This window comes from Hylobates moloch, unplaced genomic scaffold, assembly GCF_009828535.3.
Source record: "Hylobates moloch isolate HMO894 unplaced genomic scaffold, HMol_V3 SCAFFOLD_3, whole genome shotgun sequence".
In the NCBI taxonomy this organism is placed as follows: Eukaryota; Metazoa; Chordata; class Mammalia; order Primates; family Hylobatidae; genus Hylobates; species Hylobates moloch.
Window position 1 is genome coordinate 53,337,767 of NW_026652278.1, and position 20,614 is coordinate 53,358,380.

General features: G+C 36.1%; 1 protein-coding gene across 1 annotated transcript in view; it reads right to left on the reverse strand.

Moving 5' to 3' along the window:
* Positions 1-13,448: 13,448 nt before the first annotated feature.
* IPMK (inositol polyphosphate multikinase) overlaps positions 13,449-20,614 on the reverse strand; it is a 94,486-nt gene continuing 87,320 nt past the window's right edge. Inside the window, exons 5-6 of the mRNA XM_032137743.2 lie at positions 19,135-19,216; positions 13,449-16,582 (exon numbers count right to left, since the gene is read on the reverse strand). Coding sequence (XP_031993634.1) covers positions 15,960-16,582; positions 19,135-19,216 — 705 coding nt within the window. The 3' untranslated portion in view covers positions 13,449-15,959. The remainder of the gene's footprint in view (positions 16,583-19,134; positions 19,217-20,614) is intronic.

Sequence of the window (20,614 nt, forward strand, 5' to 3'; positions counted from 1 at the left end):
AGGCCTTTTCCTCATCTGTAAATTTGGAATAAAACTTTCTCATAGAGATTGTATGAAGATTAAATGCGTTTGACATCAGTAACATAGAGGAAGAAAAATGTTACTGAAGCTACCATAGTCAACTGTGCTTGCCAAAAGTGGCTATCATAATTCATTTTTGTAAAACTAAACCTCTGTTCTTCTATTCACAGACGTTGTTGAGAAACAGGGGAACAAAACTGAGACTGGAAGGCTTGGCCAGTGATGTTAAGCTTAAGATCTGAAGTAGGTAGATGGCTTGTTGTTTTTAATAAAGACATTAAGGACCCAGATATAGTAACAGTTAAAAATTCCAGGAGGGAGAGATGTAGGCACTAAAGGGTAGTTTAAGACACAGATGTTTAACATTCTATTTCAATTTGTTTGTGTTATTGCAATGCAACCAAGTTTATCATTCCCAAGCCTTCCTTTAATCCTGCTACACAAACAAAGCCTCTGTGTGATTAGTATGAGAGGAAATCAAAGAAAAGGAGCTGAGTCCCACCCTGGCTTGTTATGGAGCAGAAAGAGCAGCTGCAGAATTAAACAAGATCAAGGGCTGTTGTCCAGGCTGGAGTGCAGTGATGTGATCATAGCTCACTGTAACCTCCAACTCCTGGGCTTAAGTGATCCTCCCATCTCAGCCTCACAAGTATTTGGGACTATAGGCCTGAGCCATCATGCCTGGCTGGTTTTAAAAATTTTTTTATAGAGACAGGGTTTTGCTTCGTTTCCCAGGCTTGCCTCAAACTCTTGGCCTCAATCATTCTCCCACCTCAACCTCCCAAAGTGCTAGGATTACAGGCGTGAGCCACTGCACCAGGCCTCAAATTTTTTTTAAGATGTGAGATAGAAGGTTGTAATCAAATGTGCATGTTTGTGTGTGTGTGTGGTGGGGTGTCTTAATGTATACAGAGTTGAGCCTCATTATTCATGGATTCCATATTTGCAAATTCACCTACTTGCTAAAATTTATTTGCACCCAACACAAATACTATAAACAACAATAAATATTGACAGCATTTTCTCAGTCATTTGCAGACACACACAGAACAGACACACACACAAAAAAATGAGTCACCGGAGGCACGCTTTCCTAGCTGCAATCAAACAAGGTAATGTTCTGCCTTCTTGTTTCAGCTCACATAAACAAGTATCCTTTTCAGTGTGTTTACTGCCATGATTTTGCATTTTGGTACGTTTATTATTTTTATTTACTTTTTTGGTGATATTGCTGTTTAAAATGGCCCTACCAAGAGTAGTACTGAAGTGTTGCCTAGTGTTCCTAAGTGTAGAAGGCTGTAATATGCGTGAGGAAGAAAATACACATGAAGATAAGCTTCATTCAGGCATGAGTTACAGTGCTATTGGCTGGGTGTTCAGTGAATCAATCAAAAGTATATATTAAACAAGCCATCTCTAAACAGCAACACACATTAAGATACTGCAATACAATTCTGATGCTAACCATCCAGTTAGCATTCAGACTCCACAAGTTAAAGAACACAGTCCCCGCAAAGACTGCTCTTATTTCAGATGCCAATTCAGGAGTGTCCAGGCCACCCATACTTCTGACCAACTGGTTACAAATCTGGGGGTTTCAAGGATCCCCTCAGGTTCAATAATTCACTAAAATGACTCACAGAACTCAGGAGAGTGCTACACTTATGATTACGGTATATTATAAAGGATACAAACCAGGATGAATTAAGTGAAGAGACACAAAAGGTGAGGTCTGGAAGGGCCCCCAAACATACAGCTTCCTTGCCTGCTAAAAAAGCTTCTATTGAAAAGAAAGAGAGTAGCTGTCAAAAAGCAGGGAGAACAGAACTACCTGAGAGCACAGCCAACTACAGCCATTTATGCTCCAACAGTCTTGGAACCCTCAAAAGCCCCTGCAGCTAGTGGGGAACAGGATCACAAATAGTTATCCTCTAAAATTTAAAGTCACCAAAAAGACATTACCCTTCCTTCCTTCCTTCCTTCCTCTCTCTTCCTTCCTTTCTTCCTTTCTTTCTTTCTCTTTCTTTTTCTTTCTTTCTTCTCTCTCTTCTCTTTCTTTCTTTTTCTTTCTTCCCTCTTTCTCTTCTCTCTCTTCTCTCTCTTCTCTCCCTTCTTTCCTTCCTTCCTTCCTCCCTCCCTCCCTTTCTTCCTTTCTTTCTTTTCTTTCTTTCTTTCTTTCTTTCTTTCTTTCTTTCTTTCTTTCTTTCTCTTTCTTTCTTTCTTCTTTTCTTTCTTTCTTTCTCTTTCCTTCTACATATAAGGAGCACCTACTCTGTCCCAAGCAGTGTTCTAGATGCTACAGAAGCAACCAGGAACAAAAATGACAAAGCTTTTGCTCTCCTGGAGCTTCCCTTCTACAGGGGGAGAATATGGTGTGGTGGCGGGGGTTGGGACACGGGATGAGAGAAACAGACAATAAATAAATAAGAAAAACATAATATATGTCAGATAATAATAAGTGCTATGAAGACACATTTGATAGCGCAAAATGCCTGAGTCATGAGACACTGGCTGTTCTTACCCAGCAAAAAGCCTTCTAGGGCAATGATACAGGCACGGGGAACTGGAAAGCGTTGGGGAGAAGTCTATGAAGATGTGAGAGTTGAAAGTTCCAGGTAGGCCGGGCGCGGTGGCTCAAGCCTGTAATCCCAGCACTTTGGGAGGCCGAGGCGGGCGGATCACGAGGTCAGGAATCGAGACCATCTTGGCTAACACGGTGAAACCCCGTCTCTACTAAAAATACAAAAAATTAGCCGGGCGTGTTGGCGGGCGCCTGTAGTCCCAGCTACTCCGGAGGCTGAGGCAGGAGAATGGCGTGAACCCGGGAGGCGGAGCTTGCAGTGAGCCGAGATTGCGCTACTGCACTCCAGCCTGGGCGACAGAGCGAGACTCCGTCTCAAAAAAAAAAAAAAAAAAAAAGAAAGTTCCAGGTAAAGGCAAGTGTAAATTCCAGGCATAGGAGGAAGAACTGCACAAAGGGCAGTACCAGCTTAGCCAGAGGGCTAAATATGATAGGAATGGAAGTAAATGAGATCAGAGAGGCAGCCACAGTTTCGAGAATATAAGGCTCTGGAAATCACTGTAAGTATTTTGGATTTTATTCAAGTGAGATGGGACAGTACTGGAGGATCTCGTGTGGGAGAGTGAAATGATTTGACTCGAATTTTAACATCCTCATTCTCACTGCTAGTGGAGAAAGAAGATAGGGTGACAAAAGGGAAAGCATGCAATTATCTAGAAGGCCACTGGGCAACCCTGGAAAAAGATCATGGGGTCTTGGACCAGGGTATTAGCACTGGAGGTGGTGAGAGGCAGTCTGGGTGTATTTTTGAAGGTAGAACCAACAAACCTTACTAATAGAATGGATTTGGAAGAAAAAGTCAAAGATGACTCTTTTTTTTTGTTTTGTTGCAGAGACAACTGGAAAGATGGCGTTGACTCCAAAGATGGAGCTAAGGATCACCAGAAAGGAATCTATTTTTTCTAGGAGTTTTTGGTATACGTACTGCTCTCATGTAGCTAAATTACATGGTGACTTTTTCTAATTACTTTGGCTGCTAAATGGCTAATGGCTTAATTCATGTGTACAGTGCTGGGACTGACGAAGAACTCAATGAATACTAGCTACTGTTACTACACTTTAGATCACAGTTTAACTTCAGTAAAATATCTGGAATAACCATACCAAAAATTAGGATAGTTCATGAGAAAGTAACCCAATGTTTTCCGACTTGGTGACTTATCATCCATCTAAGTAAATGAAGGGTGTTCAAGTGTGTGAATACTCAGAAGAAACTAAATTTGAATGCATGGATTTCTGATTTGTTCTTTTGGAATACAAGTTTAAGAGCTAGAGATTAAAATGATTAGTGGTCTGCTAAGAGATGTTGCTGGGGGAAGGACATTTAACCTTTATAAACCAGAAAATGTATTTTTCTTTCAGTCATATTGCGTTCTGCTCTGTGCTTTACTGCTTAATTTTCATGAAAACAAACAATGTATGTCTTAGAACAAAGACAATTGGCAGAGCATGTGCAGGCCCTACATTGCCTATTGCTTATTTTCATAACTCTATTTAATTATAATTTATATATAACAAAATGCAACCGTTCATAAGTTTCTCAAGTCTTGACAAATAGATAACATTTGTATAACCACTGTCACAATCGTGGTAAACAATATTGCCACCAGTGCTTTCCCAGAACCCCTCATCTCTTCTGGAGACCACCTCTTCTATTTATCATTAAAGATTATTAATTCCAAGTCACCAGTCTCTGTCCAGCCGGGGAAAACGAAGACTATGAGTTCAGCGGTTTTTCTCCTTTCGGGGAGAACGAGGGAATTCCACCTCACAGTGACACTGCCTGGTATAGTGGGAAAGAGAGGGTGGTATTAGTGACATATTTGCTGAATTTTATCTAATTCAGTCATCCTTTGATATCTGTGGAGGATTGGTTCCAGATGGATCCCAAAATCTGCGGAGGCTCAAGTCTATGATATAAAATGGTGTGGCATTTGCATACAACCTACCCATATCTTACTGTATGCTTTAAATCATCTCTAGATTAGGTATTAAATATAATACAATGTAAAAGCTATATAAATAGTTGTTATACTGTATTTTAAAATTTGTATTATTTCTAATTGTTGTATTGTTATTTTTGTGGGAGTTTTTTCCTGAATATTTTCCATCTCTGATTGGTTGGATCTGCAAATGAGGAACCTGCAGATACATAAAGCCAACTGTATTCTTTTCCCCAAGTGATACTAGATAAAAGTATGTCTGTCTTTGGGTGGGACTTTTCTAACTTCATACTGATGCAAATGAACAAATTGTGTACCTAAAGTGTGGAGAAATGATAGGTACAAGGAGAGAAAGACAAGTGCCCACCAGTCCTGGGCCCAAATCTTAGCTTTAACACCAACTAACTGCATGACATTAGACATGGGTTTCAGTTCCCTCATCTGTAAAATAGACAATTGTGGCTTCATGTACTGATTGGATCAGTTTGTGTCCTGGAGGGTAAGACAGGGCCTGCTTCTGCTGCAACACTCGCCATCACTGCTTCACAGGCCTGGCCCGCAGGAAGGAGCTGATCCAGGCTGTGGAGCCCACAGTGTATCTCTAAGTGTCCTCTAAATCTCTTGGCCTCACCTCAACTTTGATTCCCTCAGAAAGATTCTTTTCAAAGACCCTGTTTCTTGTGATATTCTCTGTGGCACACTCCTTTGTGGCCCATTTTCATGGAATGAACACAATGAAGACAGGAAAGGAATCAAGAGTAGAAAAGGCTGAAAATGCCTGAAATAATCAAGTTGCAAATTTTTATGTAGAAGAAGCTCATTTCTTCATTAAGAAAGACATTTAAAGATATGAAAATACAACCTAAATTTTCTACTTTTGTTCATTTACTATTTAAGGTCTTTTTAAAAATAATGCCACTGTTTTATGAGAACGCATGGGATGATTTATTACACAAGGTCAAAGTATTTTCACTAGAGGAGAGGCCACTGAACTGCAGAAACTCTACTTGAACTTTTCTCACAATGTAATTAATACCCACTCCTAGTTCAGAAAAAATAACTAGCATGCTTTACTGTGTTCCTAGTAATGAAATACACCTAACTTGTGGCTGGAGCTTGACTCCTTTGAATTGTGGTGTGGTGCGTTTGGGTTTGTACCCAAGTTCCTGATAGTGTAGACAGAGCTGTTAAACCATTTGAGGCCCAAGCTCTCTCATCTACCCAATAGGGATTGTAGTGAAAATAAATTGTAGCCTAAAAATGTTTTACACACACACAAAAAAGCACTGCAAGATGAAGCTATGTGATTTTAAAATGTAAGAAGTGTAATTTCATTTGTTCATTCAATACATATGTACTAAGAATCTCAAATCATAAAAATTCATGACTTATCCATGATGTAAAAATCTTTGTGACCTTGGGTTAAGTAAATATTTCTTAGAGCCAATATCAAATGTACCATACATAAAAAAGAAAAAACATTGATGAATTAACCTCTGCAAATTTAAAAATTTCTGGTTTTCAAAAAGAATGTCTTCTCTGTAATGAGAATGAAAGAGAGTTCACAGACTGGGAGAAAATACTTGCAAATCATATCTAATAAATAACTTCTATCCAGGATGTATCATGAACTCCCAATGTGCAATAATGATATGGGCGGGAAAGCCTATAAGAAAGGGATGGTTAAAAAGTTAAACAGATACTTCCCCAAAGAAGATGTATAGATGGTAAATAAACACGTAAAATGACATCATTAGCCATTAGCGACATCCAAATTAAAACCACAATGAGATACTACTATACATCTATTAGAATGCCTCAAATTGAAAAAAAAAACAAAAAAAAACTGACCATACCAGTGTTGGTGAGGATGTGGAGCAACCAGAATGGTAAAAATGTGAAACAGTGAAATCGCTATGGAAAATAGTTCAGCAATTTCTTAAGACGTTAAACCACTAAATGACCCAGCCAGTCTACTTCTAAGTATTTATCCAAGAAAAAGCAAAGCACATGTTCATACAAAGATTTGTACATAAAAGTTTGTAGTAGCTTTATTATGATAACAGTCAAACACCAGAAATAATCTAAATTTCTATCAACAGGTCAACAGACAAGAAAATTGTGCTCTCTCTCTCTCTCTCTATATATATATGTGAATACTATTTAGTAATTAAAAAGAAATGAATTATTAATACGTGAAACTATGAGAATAAATTTTAAAACAATTATTCTGAGAGCAAGAAGCCTTACCAAGTAAATCAATAAATAAAAAGTATAGAAATAACAAAAATTCAAATCCTTGTATGTATTTGAAAGCAGATCAGTATTTGCCTGGGAATGGAGAGAGGAAGGAGGGATGATGAGGAGGGCCTACAAGCAGGATTACCAATGGGCATAAGGAAATTTTTACAATTGATCGATATGGTCATTTTCCTGATGGTTTCAAGTGTATATGCATATATCAAAATTATCAGATTGTACATTTTATATATGTGCAATTTATTGTGTATTATATAATAAAGCTGTTAAAAAACAAATTGATCATATTTGCTTGTGTCTACTTCTGAATTTTCTTTTCTGTTCCATTTATCTATGTATGTATCTCTCAATACCACAGTGTCTTTGCTTTTTGTAGCTTTAGAGTGAATCTTGGAAAGTGGTAGTGTGAATTCTACTTCATTTTTTTTTTTTTTAGATGGAGTCTCCCTCTGTTACCCAGGCTGCAGTGCAGTACCGCGATCTCAGCTCGCTGCAACCTCTGCCTCCTGGCTTCAAGCGATTTTCCTGCCAGGAGGTGGTAGATGTTCTGTAGCCACTTTCAGAATCATCATTATTCCTGCTCCTTCCTTTAACAAAACAAGGCAAATTCCTCTGAAGTACCTGCTCTCCTTCCTTATTTCTTTTTCTTTTCTTTTTTTTTTTTTTTTTGAGACGGAGTCTCGCTCTGTCGCCCAGGCTGGAATGCAGTGGCACAATCTCGGCTCACTGCAAGCTCCGCCTCCCGGGTTCACGCCATTCTCCTGCCTCAGCCTCTCCGAGTAGCTGGGACTACAGGCGCCCGCCACCTCGCCCGGCTAATTTTTTGTATTTTTTAGTAGAGACGGGGTTTCACTGTGTTAGCCAGGATGGCCTCGATCTCCTGACCTCGTGATCCGCCCGCCTCGGCCTCCCAAAGTGCTGGGATTACAAGCGTGACCCACCGCACCCGGCCTCTCCCTCCTTATTTCATTCATCTATCCATAGCCCTTCCAATGATGTCAGACACAGTACCTGGCTCACATTCATACTCCACATTCCAGTTTCTGAAGTTATTCTTGATGATTTTTTTGTACACACAGGTGATTTTTCCGATACCTTGACCTCTCAGTCCCTGACCTCCTCACTTCCAGTGATTTTATTTTCTACTCCAACTTCACCTCCTGGCCTGACCTTATTTAAATATAGTGAAAAAATAGCCACTGTTTACCTTAAATATCTCCTTCTGAAAATATAAGGAATTGTGCAATATCTTTTGGAAGGATTATTATAAACAGTTTGAGAACACTGTAATACTTGAAGAAATACACTTCAGTTATTTGCAGATTTGTTATGTGGAAGCTTCTAATATGTTATCTGCTATTTATGGCTTCATCTCAAATGGATAATAGCATATTTCAAAAACTCAGATCCTTGAGCACTTTTGTGAAAGCAAGGTCTCTGCAAAAGCTATATGGAAAAAGCAAAAATTAGCCTGGAAAAGCTACATAGCACATATTTGTGTAGTAACTGAGCACAGGTCTGATTAATCCTTCTACTTAAGATTAGGCAAATTTACTTAGATCTAGAAACTAGAAATCAGGGATAAACAAACTAGAAATTAGGGATAAACACACGGACATGTTTGGATAAGGCCAGAGTGCTAGATGTTGCCATTTTTCAAAGAAGATTTACTAATTTTATTATCCTCAAGAAATATATTCAAAGCCAATTATTACATCTGCAAATGTACATATTATTACCAATAATAACAGGGTAAGAACTTAATAGTATCCCCTCTGGGGAAAAAACGAATGGGAAGTTCATGGGAAAGGGACATTATAAAGTAAATAGGCATTCCTCCTAAGACTTTTCACCCTCTTTGGTACATTATAAAGAAAAAAATAGCAGGGAGAAAATGACAATGAATTAATGTGAAATTCTGATTTAGGATGATGAAAATCCAGCTAAACGGAAATAAAACAGCATATTCAAGTTTATCTAAAAGCTGAACTAAAACTACTAGATCTGTGAAAAGAGTTTCAACATTAACTGGTGAAATGGTGTTTACAACACATAATAGAAGGTATGCATTCTTTTGCATAATTTCTGTCATAGAAGCGAACAGTTTGTTTACACTTGAAATAAAATCAGTTGACATTGATCACCAAGGAAGCTCATGAATAAGACAAGATTGCTTAGGATATGAAACCACTCTCCAAACTATAACATCATAATTTAAAGTGGAAGAGGGCAATACTCTAGGACTGCCCAGTGGGCTCTACCTAGAAGAGGTAACGGATGAAGGAAAAAAAAAGCAACAAGAAAACGGATTTTAAAACTTGCATATGCTGCTTGTCCTGCTGTCTCTGTTCTGATCCACAGAATTAAATATCCACATTGTCTAACTTGTTCTGACATTGCTGCCCCATAAAGCCATGGACTACGACAAGACAGACTTTCTTGGTGCCCTGTGTGAGTTAATCTGAGGTTGGAGCATGTGGTTGATTGTACTGTGGCTTCCCTGTATCCACACCCTTCTTCAGTGTCCTCCCACTCTGACTCTAGATTCAGCAACAGTAGCAAACTTAAACAGAAACTTGAAACCTGTTTGCATGTTTTCAGCTTCTTCTCCGGACTCCTAACTACAACTAAGAGAAATGCCTGGGCTAGCTTGCTGAAATATGAGACACATCGTCCTACTCACACCCCCAGATGACCTGCCAGCTGATTCTAGAGACATAAGTCTAGCCAAGATCAGCAGAACTGCCCAACCAACTTGCAGATCCATCCAAATAATAAAGAGGGTTAAGACTTACGCTGACACTTCGGGGTGTTATGCAGCAATAATTGCGGACAGAGTGGTCAGGCTAGTCCATGATTTAGATTGATTATCCCCTCCAACTCTGACATAACTTGGGTCGGTCAGGGCCAACCATTATGAAGAGTGGAAACTGAGAGTTAAAACGAGTAAGAATTAAAAGTTATGGTATTACAGTTTCTTTACGAATTTATAAATGAGGATGTTCTTTGAACTGGATTCAAGCCTCAAAAGCTATAAACTAGGTCTGTTTACCTTAAGTATATGATCTTTAAAGTGTATGAGGTGAGACTGGTTATTCCTCCATGCACTATCTCCACACAATGCTTCCACACTCATCATTTTCCTTGAGCCCATTCCAAGGCACTTTAACAATTTATGTTAACTTTCATTAAATAATAATTTTAAAGACCTTCTTAACTCCTCTTAGAAAGACTTGGTTTTCAACATTTCTTGGCATTTGAGGCAATTGTACCATGTCATTTATGCCCAAAGCACCTCTAGAATGTTGTCAGATGACAAGTACAATGTAATTAGCAAGCATATGCAGATTATTTTCTTAGGTTGGCAAAGTAGTAATTATTCACACAGAAATAAAAAAAGGCCAATGGCACAAATAATAGAAAATAACAAGTCTATCATTACAGGACTCCCAAAACTTGTTGCAGGAGGAATGGTTTAATGTCCTTGACATTAACTTTCCAATGAACTTTTTCTTCCAATTAAGAGTGGCCAGTGTTATCTTAAGCCATTTCTGGCTGTATTTTCTTCACATTCTAAGCCCATTTCCTTGTCTGCTGCCAGCACTCTCTCTTGGCTTTCCAACAGCTCTGGTTGGGCCTCTGTTCAAGTGGTAGTGCACACTCTATCTCCAAGAAACTTGTTGCAAATCTTGTTAGTCAAAAGTGTGGTCCACGGACCAGCATCAGAGTCCGGTCCAGTCTACTTAATCAGAATCTGCATTTGAACAAAATCCCTACGTGATTTTTATAATTATTTTCACTTTTTATTCTTTCTCTTTAGCTTTTAGTCTTTACACTTAGCTATAACTTGGGGACCGTGGCAGTGGGGTTCCATGTTATTTTTTTTTAGCAGGTAGGCAGCTCATCTTAATCAGGAGGGAAAAAACTACTACATCACATAGTATTGCTCCTCCCCATAGCATTCACAAAGAAGCAGGCATTAAGGTGGAATTCAATACAACCTTCTTTAGCACTACGATGTCATAAATCACACTCTCTTCTTCCTCTTGCATGCTATTGGAATGACTTCTCTATCTTCACAACCCTGCTGGATATTGAGAAGTCAATAATAATTCCACTATTTTATCCCATATTGACATGTTTTTTTCTCTTCCAGCCAGTATATATCTTGATAATAGGTACTGAATCCTTTTTAACTAATAATGAAAAGAATAACTTGATCACTAATTCCTGAAATTTCAAATACATGCAAAAAAAAAGAAAACATTACCTACTTAAGTTACTGCATTTTCATAGCCATTTCAATTTGTTTCTCCTCTGGCCCACTTCTCCTTCTAGGTTGATTCCAAAGATTTTAGTTTATGTGACAGAAAAAATAAATATCCATGGAAAACGGTTTACATACTTTATCACTTCCAATGTGTACACTTAAAAAAAAATCCCTTCCCCAATTTGTCTGAAAGTATGGATCTTTCTACTGACGCACTTTGTCATCTTTGATTCCCCAATGATTCCTACAGTTTCTGATACCTAACATTCAAATATCTGTTGAATGAATGTTATTTTTAAACCACCATGTTTGTTAGCATGTTACAATTAATGAAAAAAGTTCCAATGAAAAACATTTTAATAGGTTGTCAAATATACAGTTATTAGAATTATGTAAATATCACTTATAAAAATTGGTATATCACATTAGATGATTCTATAAAATAAAAACACAAATCACACATTGACAATAACCCCTGCAGTCCAAGTATACCCCCACAATAGTACAAATTACAAACACATTAAAAAAAAAACCCTAAAGACATTTATACATTTAAACCAAAGTAACTGTGACTAAATACATTCATTCATCAAGTACAATAAATTTAGCACTGCTGCTTATAGTCACTAATAACACAATTTTAGGTGCAATTTCACATGCTTTCATAAATCTTCCAGTACAGTTCCCATAGTAAAGTGTCTTTGTGCACGCCATTTTCATTTATATGCAGGTGCATCATACATCATACTTAAAACTATTTCACTTTACAAACTGTTAATATATATTTAAGTGGACAGTAGGTAAAAAATTTAAACTTCGATGACAAAATCTAAAATTAAAGTCTTGAAAGCCTATAGTGACTTGTTTACTTGAATAAATAATATTTTCACTTAGTACAGGCTATTAATATAAGTAATGAGAATTTAAATATTAACTCAAAAAGATAGAGGCTCCAAACTTTTCTAAGAAATTAATCCATTTTCAAAGTAATAATATAATCAATCTGTAAGTCAAAAGTAATTTCATATTCATTGCCAAATTTAAAATACCAGTGATGTTGACTGAGGCCTAAAACTGTTGTACTAAATTGTAAAATACAGTAAAGAAGATGCAGCTCATTTGCTTGGGAATACGTAATGGAATGTTTTTCACAGTAATGTTTATGTTAAACATTATTTTAAATGGACAGTCTAAATAAATGTACCTTTGCCAGCAAGGAAAGTGAAAAATTAAGGCTTTTTTATGCTATCTGTAACTAATACCCAAACTTAAATAGAGGTTACAATACTGTAAAATATTACTTCTAACTTCAACTATTGTTAGATGCTTCATTTCAACCCCATACTTATTATCTTATTTAGATGCCTATTTTTCTATATCTCTATTTTAATTAAGTCCCCAATCCCACCCCATCCAAAGAGAATGCTGAAAATGGTTAGGGCCTTATCTGTTTGGTTCACAGTTGTAATACTGGGGGCTAAAAATTCTTAACACATGGCATAAATCCAAGGAATATTTTTGAATGAACTAAGAAGCCTGGCCTCCAAAGGCAACCCCACTTGTTTTTCCAAAGCATTAGCAGATAATTGTTACCTCTTTAGATAATCAGACTGACAATTATTAAAAAGGAATCGATGTTTCCTAGGCTATGAAAACATCAAAAACATGTAATAGAAAGGGTAACTGAGGGCACAAACATATCAAATCAAGACTAAAGGCACTGGAGAAAGAAGGTAAGCATTGTAAACAATTTTTAAAGCAAAACAAGTTTTAAAGTATAAAATGCCAAACTACTATGAGAAAATGTACTAAAATGATGACAATGCTTTACCATAGTGGACACAATTCCTGTAATTTCACAAACAGAATTCTTTCGTTGTTCTATCGTTTTCTTTCATCCTACATCTTCTACAATATTCCGGCCGCTAGAAACAAATGTATTTTCAGCTGCGTGAAACAAAAAATTGCAACTGAAGTATCTGTGGAAATTCCTTTTTCTTAAACGATGTTATAAATTTGATACATAGACTTGATAGACATAAGAACATCATCTTGGAAATCATAAAATACTAAATTATGCTCAATCAAAATACAGACAAAAGTTCTTCAGTTCAACAGTTTAGAGCCCCATAAGAGCAAATTGTAGTGTAAAGTAAGTACAATCTTTCCAGACACACAAATAATAATGAATACTGAGTTGAAATACAACAAGCTCCACCTTAGAGCCATTTAATATACACATTTTCATAACTGTTTCTTGAAAAACTATTTAGATAAAATATTTAGCATTTATCATTGATTTTAATTTATTTGAATCTATGCAATGTCCATCCATATTAAAATATCAATTAATGTAAATACTTTATTATAAAACTATTATACAATTTAAATTTTTATTAGAGAAAGGTATTATTCACATCCACAATTTCTTAAAGTCCTTTTTAAATGAGTGTATTCCATAAGAAATACACTAAAATCATTACTTATGTTTCATAGGGGAAAAAAAACTATGAGAATCCTATTAACCCGAACTATATCCATATTATGCTTATTTCTTAAGCATTTACATGTTCAAATATACTTGGTGAATAGTGATCATTCATCCCCACAGTGGTAAATTTCAGCATAATATTAAGTGACTGAGAGAGACTAAGATAGTCACATGTAGATTAGATAAACAGATACTTATTCTGTTATACCTAAGCCTACTTATAAAGCAACATAAAATGAGCATTGGATAACAATGATAACAAATGTAAACAAACAGAATTAAATGTTAATCCCTTCTCTGAAAAACAACAGATAAAAATATGGGCTTCTTGCTTTATTAAAAACCAAACATGATCTATTGTATCAAAAAGACATTGATTTTACAAAATTATATTTCCAAATACAGATAAAAAAATCTTGAACAGTTAATTCAGATTTTATTCAGCTAAAATGTGCAAAAAATCTGATAATACTTAAGTTTATTAAATTCATTGTACATAGGTTGATATCATCCCATACAAAAAAAGCCTCAGTATCTTGTTAAGGTTCAAAATAGTGTTTAATTATCTGAGCTTAAGATTTATTGAACCACTATCCAAATAACAACAAAACCCATATTGTAAAAGAAAAAAGTAAAACTAAAAATTTTGATTATTATGACTTGAAATTCATTCCCATTAAAACATAAAACTATAGCCAATATCCATTCGAAAAGTGAAGAAAAATTGAAGTCCCTATGATAAATACACCAATTCTAAATAAAAAATTAAAATCAAATTTTGCTATTACAAAATGCACATGATCTTTTAAGTTATTCAGGTTTAGCAGATTTACTAAGGATAGAGTTCACAGAGCATTTAGTTGGTACTTCTGTTTGGACTCAGGTATTTGCAAAGTGCCCTCAGAGAAGGCTGAGAAGGTAAAATAAACATAAAATTGTGATAATTTTCTCCACACCACAATAAAGGTGCTCGGATTTAAAAATGCAATTTGTAACTCCAGAAGAAAACGAGGAGAAAGAATTTACAACCCCAAAATATCTTCCAGGAATATGACAAAACTGATAACTACCTAGAAATGTTATTAGTGAATGGCAGTGCAAGTAATGACAGCATTAACATCAAATGTATTTGAAGACTCAAAGTTTTAAATGTTTTAAATGACAAATAACTAGTTGATTTTTTTTAAGGTGGTGGGTGTGAAACAAAGATAATACAAATCTAATTTTTCCAGGAACTGTAGCACTGCCCCTGTCCCCATGAAATTAAGTTACAATTTCACTGGTCAACATAATATAAAACTGTTTTGAGTAAGAGTGAAATAGAAGCATGAATATAGATATGCACCAAACCCTATATTATGGACTAATTTACACACAGTATTTTTGATAACAACCTAATTAGATATTGTCTTTCATTGCTTACTATAATTCTGAGAAACTGTTTTTAACAACATACATTTACACTACCACTTAACTAAATGGAGACATATAAATACATAAATTTTTAAAGAAAAAAAATCAAGTTATTTAGAGGAGAAATAAAACTTCAATTCTTTTTTGAAGCTGCATTTAGATACAAAGGTATATGGTTTATGATACTTTCACAATGTAATAAATTTATATTCCAATTTTCTCATGAATGAAAGATTGTAAAGGAAAATATTTTGTTCCTTGAAAATAACATCTCTTTTCCCCTAACCCCAGTAAGAATAATTAGTGTGCCCTTAATTTCAAGACTTTGTTGTTGTCATCCACGTCAATTGTCTTTTTCATGAAGTATAATATTTTGAGAGAGAGATGTAAAAATTAAAGAGAAAATCTGCTTTTGGAATGCAACAATTCTAAATCATTTCACTAAGAAGCACCCTTTGATATGCTGGTCTGAACTTTTAATATAAAACCTAAACAGTACTTATTTCTGAAGTAGAATTTTCTCCAGTTTTAGTAACTTCATACATAGCAATACTAAGGACATCAACCTGTGCTTTCGAGATTTTGGTAGGTGTTCTAATAATGTAATATTTTAGATATGGCTCATTGTCAAGGCTGGGTGGACAGAGATTTCATGAATTGGCTACAGAAAGCTAACTAAACTCTTAATGACTGAATAATGGTTTTCATTTTGCTTGAGCCAAAAAAGATGTTTAAGCCATGTACCACCACTTTCCCTGCTTAACATTCCTAAGTTTCTTTATTCTTCATAGTTTTCTAATGAACAAATAATTAGTTTTCCTGAGTAAGATTATAAAAAAGTTAACCTTTCTTCCAAAAGTATAAAGGCAAATAAAATGTCGACTCACAATACAAATTTTTGACATAGCATTAAAGGTGCAGATATTGACTGCTCCTCTTCATTATGATTGGCCCACCCCTTAAAAGACTGCAACAGAGGATTCAATTGTCTAAAATACTTCGAAGTACAGAAATTAAATGCTTTAGCCCATAAACATATCCTTCATCTATTGTGTTGCTAGGGAACACATGAGCAAAATCTATCATTCGCACTTCTACTTCAGCAATCTCTTGGCAACCAGTGGGAAGATGGTAGAAAACCTTTTCCAGTTGGGAAAGTACATTTCCATTTAAATGTTCCTGTGACATGCTTTTCCACCCATTGCCTTGCTCCAGATTTTCAACTTTCAATGAAGTCTGACTGTGATGCTTTTTTGTATACATTTTCCTGTGACGAGCATACATCTTGGACAAGCTTTTGCCCACTGAAGCCTCTATTTTTCCATTAGCTGTGGAACTTAACACATGAAAGTTATTATTGTACTCTAGTACTTCTGTGTCTGACAGTTGTCCTTTGGACAAAAACTTTTCTGCCAAAGTTCTGTCATTCAATTTTGTAGTGGTTGGCTGAGATGAACCTTCATAAACAAAGAGTAATGAACTTGCGTAAAAATTAAGCTGCTTCTGGTTTTCAAACCACTGCAGAATTTTCTCAATCTTCTGAATACTGGCAGCAACAGCATCTTTTCTTAAGCAGTACCCATTATGAAAAAATCTGGAGACTCCTATAAAAAGAAAAATATGAGCATTATAATCAAATTATGAAATAACTATTATTTGGTAAGTAAACTCACCACAGAATTCTCCAATATTTTCCCCATCATCCCTTAGAATTAAGTGAAAAGTTAATCCTAGCATTCTAAGAATTCTAGTCAGATATAGAAGTCTGACCTCAGCTTGATTTTTGGTGAAGATGCTTTTATTAGAAAACATTTAAATGACACTAATATAATATGAAATATCCTATTTAGACAAAAGGAAATTTATTACAGGTAGACTGGTAGTTTACTTCTCTCACTATATTCTCTTAAGAAATAGGATTCCAGGCTGGGCACGGTGGCTCACGCCTGTAATCCCAGCACTTTGGGAGACCAAGGTGGGTGGATCACGAGGTCAGGAGATCGAGACCATCCTGGCTAACATGGTGAAACCCCGTCTCTACTAAAAATACAAAAAATTAGCCGGGCGTGGTGGCGGGCACCTGTAGTCCCAGCTACTCCAGACGCTGAGGCAGGAGAATGGTGTGAACCCGGGAGGTGGAGCTTGCAGTGAGCCGAGATTGCACCACTGCACGCCAGCCTGGGTGACAGAGTGAGACTCTGTGTCAAAAAAAAAAAAAAAAAAAACCAAATAGGATTCCAGGCCGGGCACGGTGGCTCAGGCCTGTAATCCCAGCACTTTGGGAGGCCAAGACAGGCGTATCACGAGGTCAGAAGATCGAGACCATCTTGGCTAACACGGTGAAACCTCGTCTCTACTAAAAACACAAAAAATTAGCTGGCTGTGGTGGCGGACGCCTGTAGTCTCAGATACTCCGGAGGCTGAGGCAGGAGAACGGCGTGAACCCAGAAGGCGGAGCTTGCAACAAGCCGAGATCGCCCCACTGCACTCCAGCCTGCGCAACAGAGCAAGACTCCATCTCAAAAAAAAAAAAAAAAGAAAGAAAGAAAAGAAAGAAAGAAAGAAAGAAAGAAAGAAAGAAAGAAAGAAAGAAAGGATCCAAGACTTGCCCTATTTGCTATTGTGAGAAATTTTACAGTAAAATTACTTGTTCGGGCTGGGCGCAGTGGCTCACGCCTGTAATCCCAGCACTTTCGGAGGCAGAGGCGGGTGGATCACCTGAGGTCAGGAGTTCAAGACCAGCCTGGCCAACATGGTAAAACCTCGTCTCTACTAAAAATACAAAAATTAGGCACGGTGACGCATGCCTGTAGTCCCAGCTACTTGGGAGGCTGAGGCACAAGAATCACCTGAACCTGGGAGGTAGAGGTTGCAGTGAGCCGAGATTGTGCCACTGCACTCCAGCCTGGGCGATACAGCAAGACTGTCTGGAAAACAAAAAACAAAAAACAAAACAAAACAAAAAACAAAAACTTGCTTGTTTGAATCTCATTTAGAGCTAACTAAAACCTAGAGTCAAATTTGATTATTTTTTAATGGTACCATTACCAAATACCAAACCATACCTCTACTATTTTCATTTGCTCTCAATAATATTGATTAAGTCAATTTTTCCAAAAAGTTAAGCTCACTTTTGGGAATAGCACTTTCCCGCGTTAGGTATATTATTGAAAATTGAGACCTTTAAATGTTTTAACCTATCAGATTATTAGGCCTTTAAAAAAAAAAAAAACAAATAAAAAATAACTATGCCTATTTTATCATACTTGGGAATTTATAGGTATATATAATTTGATTTCTGCTTTTAAATAACTTGTTCCCCAATGTGGGACAGAAACTATTAAAAGATATATTCAGATATAACTAAATTATTAGCCTGGGAAAATATTTTTTAAATAGCCCATCTGAATGTTATTTTGCTGTTGATTAAGTACTCCAAGGCAAACACTAATTGTTAAGCTCATGCTATGGATGTTTGCTTTCTATACATAAAATAAGAATTCTTCTACAAACTTTTTACACTATGCATAATTTCTTCTGTAAATATCTTAGTAGAGCTAAGAATAAACTTGTAATATAATGTTATTTCCAGGAATCTAGGATATTGTTGCTTTTGTAGTATCTTGGCCATAAATATTTTAGAAGCATATATGTATGTTAACAGATTTTATTTAAATCAGTTTAATGCCACTTAATTATTCATTATGTAGCTCTAGAAACTTACATAGCTCAACTACACATGGGAATATTCAATAAAAATACATTACATGCTACAACACGTATTTTAAAGTCTCTTATGTAACAAGCAGTTTTAATATACTATGATCTATAATGTTTACTTACAAAATAATTTTATACACAACCTCTAGTTCCAGTATTGAGCTAGATGGCTGGTACACAGCTGTTCATTTTTTTTTTAAGTATATTAATAAGAAATAAATGAAAATGTAACAGAGGGTCATTCATAGTCCCATGGTCTTGATGTATTATGAACCAGGGCTTACGGTTAATCCAATTCTGTAAATCTAAGTTTCATTATTTTTAAAAATAGTTTATTATGAATCAAATCACTTTTCCAAATGACAACTAAAACTGAAATAACTTTAGAAGTATTTTAACTGTTCAATCATAAAAGCATTAGTTTTTTAGTCCTTACCATCCTTTATAGTTTCTTTTGTTAAGCTTCTTCCGTAATGCTGGTTTTGTGTCTCATAGCTATCGGAATGAACATGATAAACCTGTCAAAAAAAGCAGTGAATATTAAAAAGCTAATACTCCTTGACCATGTGGGGTTTATCCCAGCCACAAGGGTGGCTAAAGATGAAATCTACTCAGGTAATTCATTCTAATAGATTTGAGAAGAAGAAAAAAATCGCAGTTATATCAATGGATGCTGAAAAGGCACTTTACAAATTTAACATCCACTACTGATGAAAAATCTTTGTAATATAAGGATAGATGAATATTTCCAATATGATAAAACTATCTACCTCAACCTACCAGGAGTTAGTCTCAAGTTTAAAGGAGAGAACTGAAAAAGCACTTCTTTTAAAATACAAGAAGCCTTCACAAAAATATTTTATCATGATGTCTTTTATATTATTATCATCTAATATTCTGGAGTTCCTAGCAAATGCAATTAGAGAGAAAGAAATTAGAGGTATAATAATTTGGAAGGGTGGAGATAAAGTTAATACTCTGAAGATAATAGTTGTACACTGGAAAATAAAGTTAAAGACAAATACAAATAATAAAATATATGACATGGCATTTGAATACAAATTAGTAAACAGAAAATAAGCTTTCTAAACACAAATAACTCGTTAGAAAATGTAATGAAAGACGCCAATTATAAAATGTAACCCCCAAAGAACATGAAAATAAGCTAGATAAGTAAAAGATGTATAAGAAAATATCTTTAAAACATTCCTAAGACACACACCTATGTTCTCAAAAAAGATTCAACATAATAAACTATATCAATTTTACTTAAATTAATCTACAACTAAAGTGAGGTTATAATAAAAATACCAACTTTTTTTTGTTGTGGGAGGGACGGAGTCTCTCTCTGTTGCCCAGGCTGGAGTGCAGTAGTGTGATCTCAGCTCATGGCAACCCCTGCCTCCGGGATTCAAGTGATTCTTGAGCCTCAGCCTCCCGAGTACTGGTATTACAGGTGCGTGACAATACGGCCAGGTAATTTTTGTATTTTTAGTAGAGGTGAGGTTTCACCATGTTGGCCAGGCTGGTCTCAAACTCCTGGCCTCAAACGATCCACCTGCCTCCGCCTCCCAAAGTGCTGGGATTACAGGTGTAAGCCACCACGCCCGGCCTCAACAATTTTTTTTTAACCATAAGCCAACTCTGAAGTTCACATATTCAAAAAAAAAAATAAGAGCCAAGAAAAGTTAAAATAAGATTAATAAGGTAGAACTAACCTTGCCACCCTACCAGATACTAAAACACATTTTACAATCAAACATATGTGAGAATTTAGTATATGATAGGAGGGGGAGCCAAGATGGCCGAATAGGAACAGCTCCGGTCTCCAGCTCCCAGCCCCAGCGACACAGAAGACTGGTGATTTCTGCATTTCTGCTTGAGGTACCGCTTTCATCTCACTAGGGAGTGCCAAA